The sequence below is a fragment of the Oncorhynchus clarkii genome, chromosome 10 (assembly GCF_045791955.1).
Source record: "Oncorhynchus clarkii lewisi isolate Uvic-CL-2024 chromosome 10, UVic_Ocla_1.0, whole genome shotgun sequence".
Lineage (NCBI taxonomy): Eukaryota > Metazoa > Chordata > Actinopteri > Salmoniformes > Salmonidae > Oncorhynchus > Oncorhynchus clarkii.
In genome coordinates, this window is record NC_092156.1 from 70,422 (window position 1) to 83,305 (window position 12,884).

General features: G+C 49.2%; 1 protein-coding gene across 2 annotated transcripts in view; it reads right to left on the reverse strand.

Moving 5' to 3' along the window:
- Positions 1-12,884, reverse strand: part of LOC139417892 (HEAT repeat containing 6) — a 53,382-nt gene that overhangs the window by 16,122 nt on the left and 24,376 nt on the right. For both annotated transcript variants that reach the window (XM_071166866.1, XM_071166867.1), the window contains 6 exons: positions 9,150-9,290; positions 7,865-8,088; positions 7,368-7,542; positions 4,661-4,867; positions 4,321-4,420; positions 3,890-4,245 (listed from right to left, as the gene is read on the reverse strand). In XM_071166866.1, coding sequence (XP_071022967.1) covers positions 3,890-4,245; positions 4,321-4,420; positions 4,661-4,867; positions 7,368-7,542; positions 7,865-8,088; positions 9,150-9,290 — 1,203 coding nt within the window. The remainder of the gene's footprint in view (positions 1-3,889; positions 4,246-4,320; positions 4,421-4,660; positions 4,868-7,367; positions 7,543-7,864; positions 8,089-9,149; positions 9,291-12,884) is intronic.

Here is a 12,884-nt window from a genome sequence, read left to right on the forward strand (position 1 = left end):
GTATTCTTATCACAGCCCCGACTGTCAGTTTGTATTCTAATCACAGCCACGACTGTCAGTTTGTATTCTAATCACAGCCCCGACTGTCAGTTTGTATTCTAATCACAGCCCCGACTGTCAGTTTGTATTCTAATCACAGCCCCGACTGTCAGTTTGTATTCTAATCACAGCCCCGACTGTCAGTTTGTATTCTAATCACAGCCCCGACTGTCAGTTTGTATTCTAATCACAGCCACGACTGTCAGTTTGTATTCTAATCACAGCCCCGACTGTCAGTTTGCATTCTAATCACAGCCCCGACTGTCAGTTTGTATTCTAATCACAGGGATGCTGAGTGTAGCTGAGTGACGGAAGGAGCTGGTACTCCTGGTTGAGAGTGACGGAAGGAGCTGGTACTCCTGGTTGAGAGTGACGGAAGGAGCTGGTACTCCTGGTTGAGAGTGACGGAAGGAGCTGGTACTCCTGGTTGAGAGTGACGGAAGGAGCTGGTACTCCTGGTTGAGAGTGACGGAAGGAGCTGGTACTCCTGGTTGAGTGATGGTAGGAGCTGGTACTCCTGGTTGAGAGTGACGGAAGGAGCTGGTACTCCTGGTTGAGAGTGACGGAAGGAGCTGGTACTCCTGGTTGAGAGTGACGGAAGGAGCTGGTACTCCTGGTTGAGTGACGGAAGGAGCTGGTACTCCTGGTTGAGAGTGATGGTAGGAGCTGGTACTCCTGGTTGAGAGTGATGGTAGGAGCTGGTACTCCTGGTTGAGTGATGGTAGGAGCTGGTACTCCTGGTTGAGTGATGGTAGGAGCTGGTACTCCTGGTTGAGAGTGACGGAAGGAGCTGGTACTCCTGGTTGAGTGACGGAAGGAGCTGGTACTCCTGGTTGAGAGTGACGGAAGGAGCTGGTACTCCTGGTTGAGAGTGACGGAAGGAGCTGGTACTCCTGGTTGAGAGTGATGGTAGGAGCTGGTACTCCTGGTTGAGTGATGGTAGGAGCTGGTACTCCTGGTTGAGTGATGGTAGGAGCTGGTACTCCTGGTTGAGAGTGATGGTAGGAGCTGGTACTCCTGGTTGAGTGATGGTAGGAGCTGGTACTCCTGGTTGAGAGTGACGGAAGGAGCTGGTACTCCTGGTTGAGTGATGGTAGGAGCTGGTACTCCTGGTTGAGTGATGGTAGGAGCTGGTACTCCTGGTTGAGTGATGGTAGGAGCTGGTACTCTAGTTGGTTTTCATTTGCGATGGATAGTTGATTGAACCAGGCTTGGAAACAGAAAGCCAAACCACTGAACAAAGGATGTATAAAATATGGTTGATTTTCTTTTATTGACCTGATCATTTATTTAATCTCCTCATGAAATACAGGCGTTGTCATTTTTGTATATCTGTTGTGTGTTTGCAGTCCAGGAGCATTTGGAGTCAATTATAGTTCCAAGATATTTGTACTACTCAATTGATTCTATATGTTCTGAGACCATGTGGATAGGTCTGGTGTCGTCTTTTTTAGTTCAGAAGTTTGTCATTTCCTGGTTTTTTTCACATTAAGAATGAGTCTGTTTTCCTTGCACCATTGGGTGAAGTGTGTTAATCAATCAATCAAATGTATTTATAAAGCCCGTTTTACATCAGCCGATGTCACAAAGTGCTGTACAGAAACCCAGCCTAAAACCCCAAACAGAAACCCAGCCTAAAACCCCAAACAGAAACCCAGCCTAAAACCCCAAACAGAAACCCAGCCTAAAACCCCAAACAGAAACCCAGCCTAAAACCCCAAACAGAAACCCAGCCTAAAACCCCAAACAGAAACCCAGCCTAAAACCCCAAACAGAAACCCAGCCTAAAACCCCAAACAGAAACCCAGCCTAAAACCCCAAACAGAAACCCAGCCTAAAACCCCAAACAGAAACCCAGCCTAAAACCCCAAACAGAAACCCAGCCTAAAACCCCAAACAGAAACCCAGCCTAAAACCCCAAACAGAAACCCAGCCTAAAACCCCAAACAGCAAGCAATGCAGATGCAGAAGCACGGTGGCTTGGAAAAACTCCCTAGAAAAGGCAGGAACCTAGTAAGAAACCTAGAGAGGAACCAGGCTCTGAGGGGTGGCCAGTCCTCGCCAGCATCCCTGTGCCCCGACGAATTAGGCTGTTCTGAGGGCAAGGGGGGGGGGTCCCCTCCATTACCCCCCCAACCCTCACGTATATCACACGACCCCAAGATAGTTCACACTATAAACAGAACATTTATTAAGATCATCCAATAGAACTGTAGAAAGAGTGAGACATCATTTTAGGAAACGAGTGCTTCATAAAAGCACTGGCCTCATTTCACAGAAGCATTGGAAAATAAACTTTCTTTCAATGAACCAGCCTTTATTTTTTGAGACTTCTTCTAGGCTAAATGGGATAACCCACTACTGTAAGGCCCTTACTATTGAGTTTGGGGAGCAGTCCCTAGCTCAGTGGAAAGGCAGAGCTGCATCTATCAGATCCGCAGGGATTAGGGGCAATAAATAACGGAACTGCCATTGGGTAGACAGGGACTAGTTGAGTCGTTAATCCTGCAGGGGTGGTATTTTAGCTCTTTACTGACGCTAGTTAGCTACAAACTAACCATTTACTGACGCTAGTTAGCTACAAACTAACCATTTACTGACGCTAGTTAGCTACAAACTAACCTTTTACTGACGCTAGTTAGCTACAAACTAACCTTTTACTGACGCTAGTTAGCTACAAACTAACCATTTACTGACGCTAGTTAGCTACAAACTAACCATCTGCTGACGCTAGTTAGCTACAAACTAACCATTTACTGACGCTAGTTAGCTACAAACTAACCATCTACTGACGCTTGTTAGCTACAAACTAACCATCTACTGACGCTAGTTAGCTACAAACTAACCATCTACTGACGCTAGTTACCTACAAACTAACCATCTGCTGACGCAAGTTAGCTACAAACTAACCATCTGCTGACGCTAGTTAGCTACAAACGAATCATCTACTGACGCTAGTTAGCTACAAACTAACCATCTACTGACGCTAGCTAGCTACGAACTAACCATCTACTGACGCTCGCTAGCTACGACCTAACATCTACTGACGCTAGCTAGCTACAAACGAACCATCTACTGACGCTAGCTAGCTACGAACTAACCATCTACTGACGCTAGCTAGTGTAACGGATGTGAAACGGCTAGCTTAGTTAGCGGTGGTGCGCGCTAAATAGCATTTCAATCGGTGACGTCACTTGCTCTGAGACCTTGAAGAAGTAGTTACCCTTGCTCTGCAAGGGCCGTGGCTTTTGTGGAGCGATGGGTAACGATGCTTCGTGGGTGACTGTTGTTGATGTGTGCAGAGGGTCCCTGGTTCACGCCCGGGTATGGGCGAGGGGACGGTCTAAAGTTACACTGTTACACTAGCTACGAACTAACCATCTACTGACGCTAGCTACGAACTAACCGCTACTGACGCTAGCTACGAACAAACCATCTACTGACGCTAGCTACGAACTAACCATCTACTGACGCTAGCTACGAACTAACCATCTACTGACGCTAGCTACGAACTAACCATCTACTGACGCTAGCTACGAACTAACCATCAACTGACACTAGTTAGCTACGAACTAGCGACGAACTAATCATCTACTGACGCTAGCTAGCTACAAACTAACCATCTACTGATGCTAGCTAGCTACAATCTAACCATCTACTGACACTAGCCAGCGACAAACTAACCATCTACTGACGCTAGCTAGCTACAAACTAACCATCTACTGACGCTAGCCAGCTACGAACTAATCATCTACTGACGCTAGCTAGCTACAATCTAACAATCTACTGATGCTAGCTAGCTACGAACTAACCACCTACCGACGCTAAATAGGCAAAATGTCTTTCTGACCTGTAAGGCCTCCAGGCGGACTGGGGAGGGCTCTAGAGCTGTAGCCCCTCCTCCTCCTGGACCCTCGCTGTCTGATTGGTCGTCTCTGGGTTGAGTGACAAGCGACACACAAAGCTGCAGCAGCCAGGGCACGCCTGGCTCCTCCTCTCCTGGAGTATGTGAGCCCCGAGGTGTGTGAGAGTTGTGGTATTTGTGGGAGGGTGGAGTGTGAGGTGAGGAAAAGCCCTCCCTCTGCCTCCAGCTCAGCCCCATCTCCTGCGAGGTGTGTGTAAGGAGTAGCTGTATCTCAGAAAGAGGGGCTTGGGTCGACACTAACGCTCCATACAGTGTCAGAACAGACACCCGCACGTTCACGTCTAGGAGAGAACACAAAGTCTGTAAGAACACACAGACTGGTGCCAGAGGTAGGTGTGTGTGTGTGTGGTGTGTACCTCTGTGTCGGAGGTAGGGTTGTATCTGTCTCCACAGCGGGCTGAGCAGGCCGGGTCTCAGGCGGTTATAGGGAGCATTACACACCAGGTGAGCCAGGCACTGAAACACACACACACACACACAGGTCAAACGGTCACATATCAGTGTGGAGAATCACCTTGACCTCGACGATCTGAGTGAGTCACCTTGACGATCTGAGTGAGTGAGTGAGTCACCTTGACGATCTGAGTGAGTGAGTAAGTCACCTTGACGATCTGAGTGAGTGAGTGAGTCACCTTGATGATCTGAGTGAGTGAGTGAGTCACCTTGATGATCTGAGTGAGTGAGTGAGTGAGTCACCTTGATGATCTGAGTGAGTGTGTGAGCAGAGGCCTCGGCCAGCAGAGCGAGGGAGAGCGAGCGGTGTAGCTCGCGGACGGCGGTGGCGAGGGAGAAGGAGAATGGAGTGTACGAGGTTCTGGCTGGAGCCAAGTCTTCAGCCACGCCCAGGAACTGACGGGAACCATCTAGCAATGCAGACACCACCTGGAGTGCACACGCACGCACCTGGAGGGAGAGAGACCAGCATTACACACGCACCTGGAGGGAGAGAGACCAGCCTCACACACACCTGGAGGGAGAGAGACCAGCGTCCCACACACACACCTAGAGGGAGAGAGACCAGCGTCTCACACACACACCAGGAGGGAGAGAGACCAGCGTCTCACACACACACCTGGAGGGAGAGAGACCAGTGTCTCACACACCTGGAGGGAGAGAGACCAGCATTAGACACGCAACTGGAGGGAGAGAGACCAGCCCCACACACACCTGGAGGGAGAGAGACCAGCATTACACACGCACCTGGAGGGAGAGAGACCCGCGTCAAACACACACCTGGAGGGAGAGAGACCAGCGTCTCACACACACCTGGAGGTAGAGAGACCAGCGTCTCACACACACACGGAGGGAGAGAGACCAGCGTCTCACACACACACGGAGGGAGAGAGAACAGCCTCACACACACCTGGAGGGAGAGAGACCAGCATTACACAAACACGCACCTGGAGGGAGAGAGACCCGCGTCTCTAACACACCTGGAGGGAGAGAGACCAGCATCTCACACACACACCTGGAGGGAGAGAGACCAGCGTCTCACACACACACACCTAGAGGGAGAGAGACCAGCGTCTCACACACACACCTGGAGGGAGAGAGACCAGCGTCTCACACACACCTGGAGGGAGAGAGACCAGCGTCTCACACACACACCTGGAAGGAGAGAGACCAGCGTCTCACAAACACACACCTGGAAGGAGAGAGACCAGCGTCTCACAAATACACACCTGGAAAGAGAGAGACCAGCGTCTCACAAACACACACCTGGAAGGAGAGAGACCAGCGTCTCTAACACACCTGGAGGGAGAGAGACCAGCATCTCACACACACACCTGGAGGGAGAGAGACCAGCGTCTCACACACACACACCTAGAGGGAGAGAGACCAGCGTCTCTCACACACACCTGGAGGGAGAGAGACCAACGTCTCACACACACACCTGGAGGGAGAGAGACCAGCGTCTCACACACACCTGGAGGGAGAGAGACCAGCGTCTCACACACACACCTGGAAGGAGAGAGACCAGCGTCTCACAAACACACACCTGGAAGGAGAGAGACCAGCGTCTCACAAATACACACCTGGAAAGAGAGAGACCAGCGTCTCACAAACACACACCTGGAAGGAGAGAGACCAGCGTCTCACAAACACACACCTGGAAGGAGAGAGACCAGCATCTCACACACACACCTGGAGGGAGAGAGACCAGCGTCTCACACACACCTGGAGGGAGAGAGACCAGCGTCTCACACACACCTGGAGGGAGAGAGACCAGTGTCTCACACACCTGGAGGGAGAGACCAGCATTAAACACGCACCTGGAGGGAGAGAGACCAGCATTACACACGCACCTGGAGGGAGAGAGACCCGCGTCTCTAACACACCTGGAGGGAGAGAGACCAGCGTCACACACACACCTGGAGAGAGACCAGCGTCTCACACACACCTGGAGGGAGAGAAACCAGCGTCCCACACACACACCTGGAGGGAGAGAGACCAGCGTCTCACACACACCTGGAGGGAGAGAGACCAGCGTCTCACACACACCTGGAGGGAGAGAGACCAGCGTCTCACACACACCTGGAGGGAGAGAGACCAGCGTCTCACACACACCCCTGGAGGGAGAGAGACCAGCGTCTCACACACACACCTGGAGGGAGAGAGACCAGCGTCTCACACACACACCTGGAAGGAGAGAGACCAGCGTCTCACAAACACACACCTGGAAGGAGAGAGACCAGCGTCTCACAAACACACACCTGGAGGGAGAGAGACCAGCGTCTCACACACACCTGGAGGGAGAGAGACCAGTGTCTCACACACCTGGAGGGAGAGACCAGCATTAAACACGCACCTGGAGGGAGAGAGACCAGTCTCACACACACCTGGAGGGAGAGAGACCAGCGTCACACACACACCTGGAGAGAGACCAGCGTCTCACACACACCTGGAGGGAGAGAAACCAGCGTCCCACACACACACCTGGAGGGAGAGAGACCAGCGTCTCACACACACCTGGAGGGAGAGAGACCAGCGTCTCACACACACCTGGAGGGAGAGAGACCAGCGTCTCACACACACCTGGAGGGAGAGAGACCAGCGTCTCACACACACCCCTGGAGGGAGAGAGACCAGCGTCTCACACACACACCTGGAGGGAGAGAGACCAGCGTCTCACACACACACCTGGAAGGAGAGAGACCAGCGTCTCACAAACACACACCTGGAAGGAGAGAGACCAGCGTCTCACAAACACACACCTGGAAGGAGAGAGACCAGCGTCTCACAAACACACACCTGGAGGGAGAGAGACCAGCGTCTCACAAACACACACCTGGAGGGAGAGAGACCAGCATCTCACACACACCTGGAAGTTTAGAGACCAGCCTCACACAAACACACATCTGGAGGGAGAGACCAGGGTTACTTTTCAGGTGTGTGTACCTACCTTGGGTGAGGGGTCCTTCAGTACTACAGTGAGCAGCGTGAGAGGAGGAGGTCCACCAATGGGAGCATCTGGTATGAACGACGACCAATATCCATACAGCGTCCTCTTTTCAACTGCCTTCACCACTGCTAGGAGACACAGCAACACACCCTGCCGCACCCTGCCATGGAACAACCTGGTGGGAGAGAACACACACACACATTACCACACACACACACCCTGTCGCACCCTGCCATGGAACAACCTGCTGGGAGAGAACACACACACACACACACACACATCATCACACACACACACATTACCACACACACACATTACCACACACACACCCTGTCGCACCCTGCCATGGAACAACCTGGTGGGAGAGAAAACACACACACATTACCACACACACACACACCCTGCCATGGAACAACCTGGTGGGAGAGAACACATACACACATAGATTACCACACACACACACACACACAGAGAGAGAGAACAGGACAAAGCATTACCTCAGTTTACTGTGAGCTGCTCCCTCAGGATCAGAGAACTCTGAATCAGAACTGCTCCTCTTCCATAACGGATAGAGAGACAGAACGCCTGGAGAAGGAAGTACCGAGGTCTTAGACCAGGCCTCCCCTCCTCTTCCTCCTCTCTGGAGCCTGGGTTCTGCATCTCTCTCCTCATCCTCCCCTCCTCCTTTCCTCCCCCGTCCTCGAGACTTCTTCTTCTTATTCTACAGAGAGAGAGAAAGAGAAGGGGGAGAGTAAGGGAAAGAGGAGAGACAGAGAGAAGGGGGAGAGTAGGAGAAAGAGGAGAGACAGAGAGAAGGGGAAATAGGGGAGAAAGAGGAGAGACAGACAGAAGGGGGAGAGGGGAGAAAGAGGAGAGAGAGAGAGAGAAGGGGGAGAGTAGTAGAAAGAGGAGAGACAGAGAGGGGGTAGAGTAGGAGAAAGAGGAGAGAGAGAGAAGGGGGAGAGGGGAGAAAGAGGAGAGACAGAGAGAAGGGGGAGAGGGGAGAAAGAGGAGAGACAGAGAGAAGGGGAAAGAGGGGAGAAAGAGGAGAGACAGAGAGAAGGGGAAAGAGGGGAGAAAGAGGAGAGACAGAGAGATGGGGAAAGAGGGGAGAAAGAGGAGAGAGAGAGAGAAGGGGGAGAGGGGAGAAAGAGGAGAGATGGAGAGAAGGGGAGAAAGAGGAGAGACGGAGAGAAGGGGAGAAAGAGGAGAGACGGAGAGAAGGGGAGAAAGAGGAGAGACGGAGAGAAGGGGAGAAAGAGGAGAGACGGAGAGAAGGGGAAAGAGGGGAGAAAGAGGAGAGACAGAGAGAAGGGGGAGAGGGGAGAAAGAGGAGAGAGAGAGAGAAGGGGGAGAAAGAGGAGAGACGGAGAGAAGGGGAGAAAGAGGAGAGACGGAGAGAAGGGGAAAGAGGGGAGAAAGAGGAGAGAGAGAGAGAAGGGGAGAAAGAGGAGAGACGGAGAGAAGGGGAGAAAGAGGAGAGACGGAGAGAAGGGGAAAGAGGGGAGAAAGAGGAGAGACAGAGAGAAGGGGGAGAGGGGAGAAAGAGGAGAGAGAGAGAGAAGGGGGAGAAAGAGGAGAGACGGAGAGAAGGGGAGAAAGAGGAGAGACGGAGAGAAGGGGAAAGAGGGGAGAAAGGCGAGGGGGATAGAAATGATTTTAAATCTCCTTTGGTGGGTCAAAGGATGGAAACCAGTTGTGATCCTGCCCTCCAAGATGAAAATGTGGACCTCTGACAGTTCCCATCAGGCCCTCTGGTATAAATCAGACACAGTCTCTTACCCCTGAGGTCTGGGTGGGGGGGTTCTGTGGAGGTTCGGGAGGTTTGGGGGTACTGCAGGTTTCGTACTGAGGCAGGGGAGCGGGGTACAGCACCGACGGCCACTCCACACACACTCCTGGACAACCTTGGAACATGAGCCTCTGTGGACACATCAACACCTGTATGGAGACACTTTCAACCAAACTATGGACATTTTATCAACAATACTTTATGTATCGTTTCTCTTTATAATCAAATAAATTCAATCAACATAGTTTCAGCCTTGATAAAGATAAGCAAGGAAGTCTATGAAATAAACACAAATCAACACAAATCCAGTACCCTCCAGTTTGACCCAGTATATATTTGACACAGTGTATATTTGATTTATCTGACCCAGTATATATTTGATTTATTTGACCCAGTAGAAATGTGGGAAATCAAATGTATCAACCCATGGAGGTCTGGATTTGGAGTCACACTCAAAATTAAAGTGGAAAACCACACTACAGACTAATCCAACTTTGATGTAATGTCCTTAAAACAAGTCAAAATGAGGCTCAGTAGTGTGTGTGGCCTTCACGTGCCTGTATGACCTCCCTACAATGCCTGGGCATGTTCCTGATGAGGTGGCGGATGGTCTCCTGAGGGATCTCCTCCCAGACCTGGACTAAAGCATCCGCCAACTCCTGGACAGTCTGTGGTGCAACGTGGCGTTGGTGGATGGAGTGAGACATGATGTCCCAGGTGTGCTCAATTGGATTCAGGTCTGGGGAACAGGCGGGCCAGTCCATAGCATCAATGCCTTCCTCTTGCAGGAACTGCTGACACACTCCAGCCACATGAGGTCTAGCATTGTCTGGCATTAGGAGGAACCCAGGGCCAACCGCACCAGAATATGGTCTCACAAGGGGTCTGAGGATCTCATCTCGGTACCTAATGGCAGTCAGGCTACCTCTGGCGAGCACATGGAGGGCTGTGCGGCCCCCCCAAAGAAATGCCACCCCACGCCAAACCGGTCATGCTGGAGGATGTTGCAGGCAGCATAACTTTCTCCACGGCGTCTCCAGACTGTCACATGTGCTCAGTGTGAACCTGCTTTCATCTGTGAAGAGCACAGGGCGCCAGTGGCGAATTTGCCAATCTTGGTGTTCTCTGGCAAATGCCAAACGTCCTGCACGGTGTTGGGCTGTAAGCACAACCCCCACCTGTGGACATCAGGCCCTCATACCACCCTCATGAAGTCTGTTTCTGACCGTTTGAGCAGACACATGCACATTTGTGGCCTGCTGGAGGTCATTTTGCAGGGCTCTGGCAGTGCTCCTCCTGCTCCTCCTTGCACAAAGGGGTCCTGCTGCTGGGTTGTTGCCCTCCTACGGCCTCCTCCACGTCTCCTGATGTACTGGCCTGTCTCCTGGTAGCGCCTCTATGCTCTGGACACTACGCTGACTGACACAGCAAACCTTCTTGCCACAGCTCGCATTGATGTGCCATCCTGGATTAGCTGCACTACCTGAGCCACTTGTGTGGGTTGTAGACTCTGTCTCATGCTACCATTAGAGTGAAAGCACCGCCAGCATTCAAAAGTGACCAAAACATCAGCCAGGAAGCATAGGAACTGAGAAGTGGTCTGTGGTTATCACCTGCAGAACCACTCCTTTATTGGGGGTGTCTTGCTAATTGCCTATAAATTTCCACCTGTTGTCTATTCCATTTGCACAACAGCATGTGAAATGTATTGTCAATCAGTGTTGCTTCCTAAGTGGACAATTTGATTTCAAAGAAGTGTGATTGACTTGGAGTTACATTGTGTTGTTTAAGTGTTCCCTTTATTTTTTTGAGCAGTGTATATTTGACCCAGTATATATTTGATTTATTTGACCCAATATATATTTGACCCAGTGTATATTTGATTTGTTTGACCCAGTATATATTTGATTTGACCCAGTATATATATTTGACCCAGTATATATATTTGACCCAGTGTATATTTGATTTGACCCAGTGTATATTTGATTTGACCCAGTGTATATTTGATTTGACCCAATATATATATTTGACCCATTGTATATTTGATTTATTTGACCCAGTATATATTTGACCCAGTATATATTTGACCCGGTGTATAATTGATTTATTTGAACCAGTATATATTTGGCCCAGTGTATATTTGATTTATCTGACCCAGTATATATTTGACCCAGTGTATATTTGATTCATTTGACCCAGTGTATATTTGACACAGTGTATATTTGATTTATCTGACCCAGTATATATTTGACCCAGTGTATATTTGATATATTTGACCCAGTGTATATTTGACCCAGTGTATATTTGACCCAGTGTATATTTGATTTATCTGACCCAGTATATATTTGACCCAGTGTATATTTGATTTATCTGACCCAGTATATATTTGACCCAGTGTATATTTGATTTATTTGACCCAGTATATATTTGACCCAGTATATATTTGACCCGGTGTATAATTGATTTATTTGACCCAGTATATATTTGACCCAGTGTATATTTGATTTATCTGACCCAGTATATATTTGACCCAGTGTATATTTGATTTATCTGACCCAGTATATATTTGACCCAGTGCATATTTGATTTATCTGACCCAGTATATATTTTACCTAGTGTATATTTGATTTATCTGACCCAGTATATATTTGATTTAGTATATATTTGACCCAGTGTATATTTGATTTATTTGACCCAGTGCATATTTGACCCAGTGTATATTTGACCCAGTGTATATTTGACCCAGTGTATACAGTGGGGCAAAAAAGTATTTAGTCAGCCACCAATTGTGCAAGTTCTCCCACTTAAAAAGATGAGAGAGGCCTGTAATTTTCATCATAGGTACACTTCAACTATGACAGACAAAATCAGAAGAAAAAAAATCCAGAAAATCACATTGTAGGATTTTTAATGAATTTATTTGCAAATTATGGTGGAAAATAAGTATTTGGTCACCTACAAACAAGCAAGATTTCTGGCTCTCACAGACCTGTAACTTATTTAAGAGGCTCCTCTGTCCTCCACTCGTTACCTGTATTAATGGCAACTGTTTGAACTTGTTATCAGTATAAAAGACACCTGTCCACAACCTCAAACAGTCACACTCCAAACTCCACTATGGCCAACACCAAAGAGCTGTCAAGGACACCAGAAACAAAATTGTAGACCTGCACCAGGCTGGGAAGACTGAATCTGCAATAGGTAAGCAGCTTGGTTTGAAGAAATCAACTGTGGGAGCAATTACTAGGAAATGGAAGACATACAAGACCACTGATAATCTCCCTCGATCTGGGGCTCCACGCAAGATCTCACCCCGTGGGGTCAAAATGATCACAAGAACGGTGAGCAAAAATCCCAGAACCACACGGGGGGACCTAGTGAATGACCTGCAGAGAGCTGGGACCAAAGTAACAAAGCCTACCATCAGTAACACACTACGCCGCCAGGGACTCAAATCCTGCAGTGCCAGACGTGTCCCCCTGCTTAAGCCAGTACATGTCCACTTTTTTGCCCCACTGTATTTGACCCAGTGTATATTTGATTTATTTGACACAGTATATATTTGATTTATCTGACCCAGTGTATATTTGATTTATTTGACCCAGTATATATTTGATTTATCTGACCCAGTGTATATTTGATTTATTTGACCCAGTGTATATTTGATTTATCTGACCCAGTGTATATTTGATTTATTTGACCCAGTGTATATTTGATTTATCTGA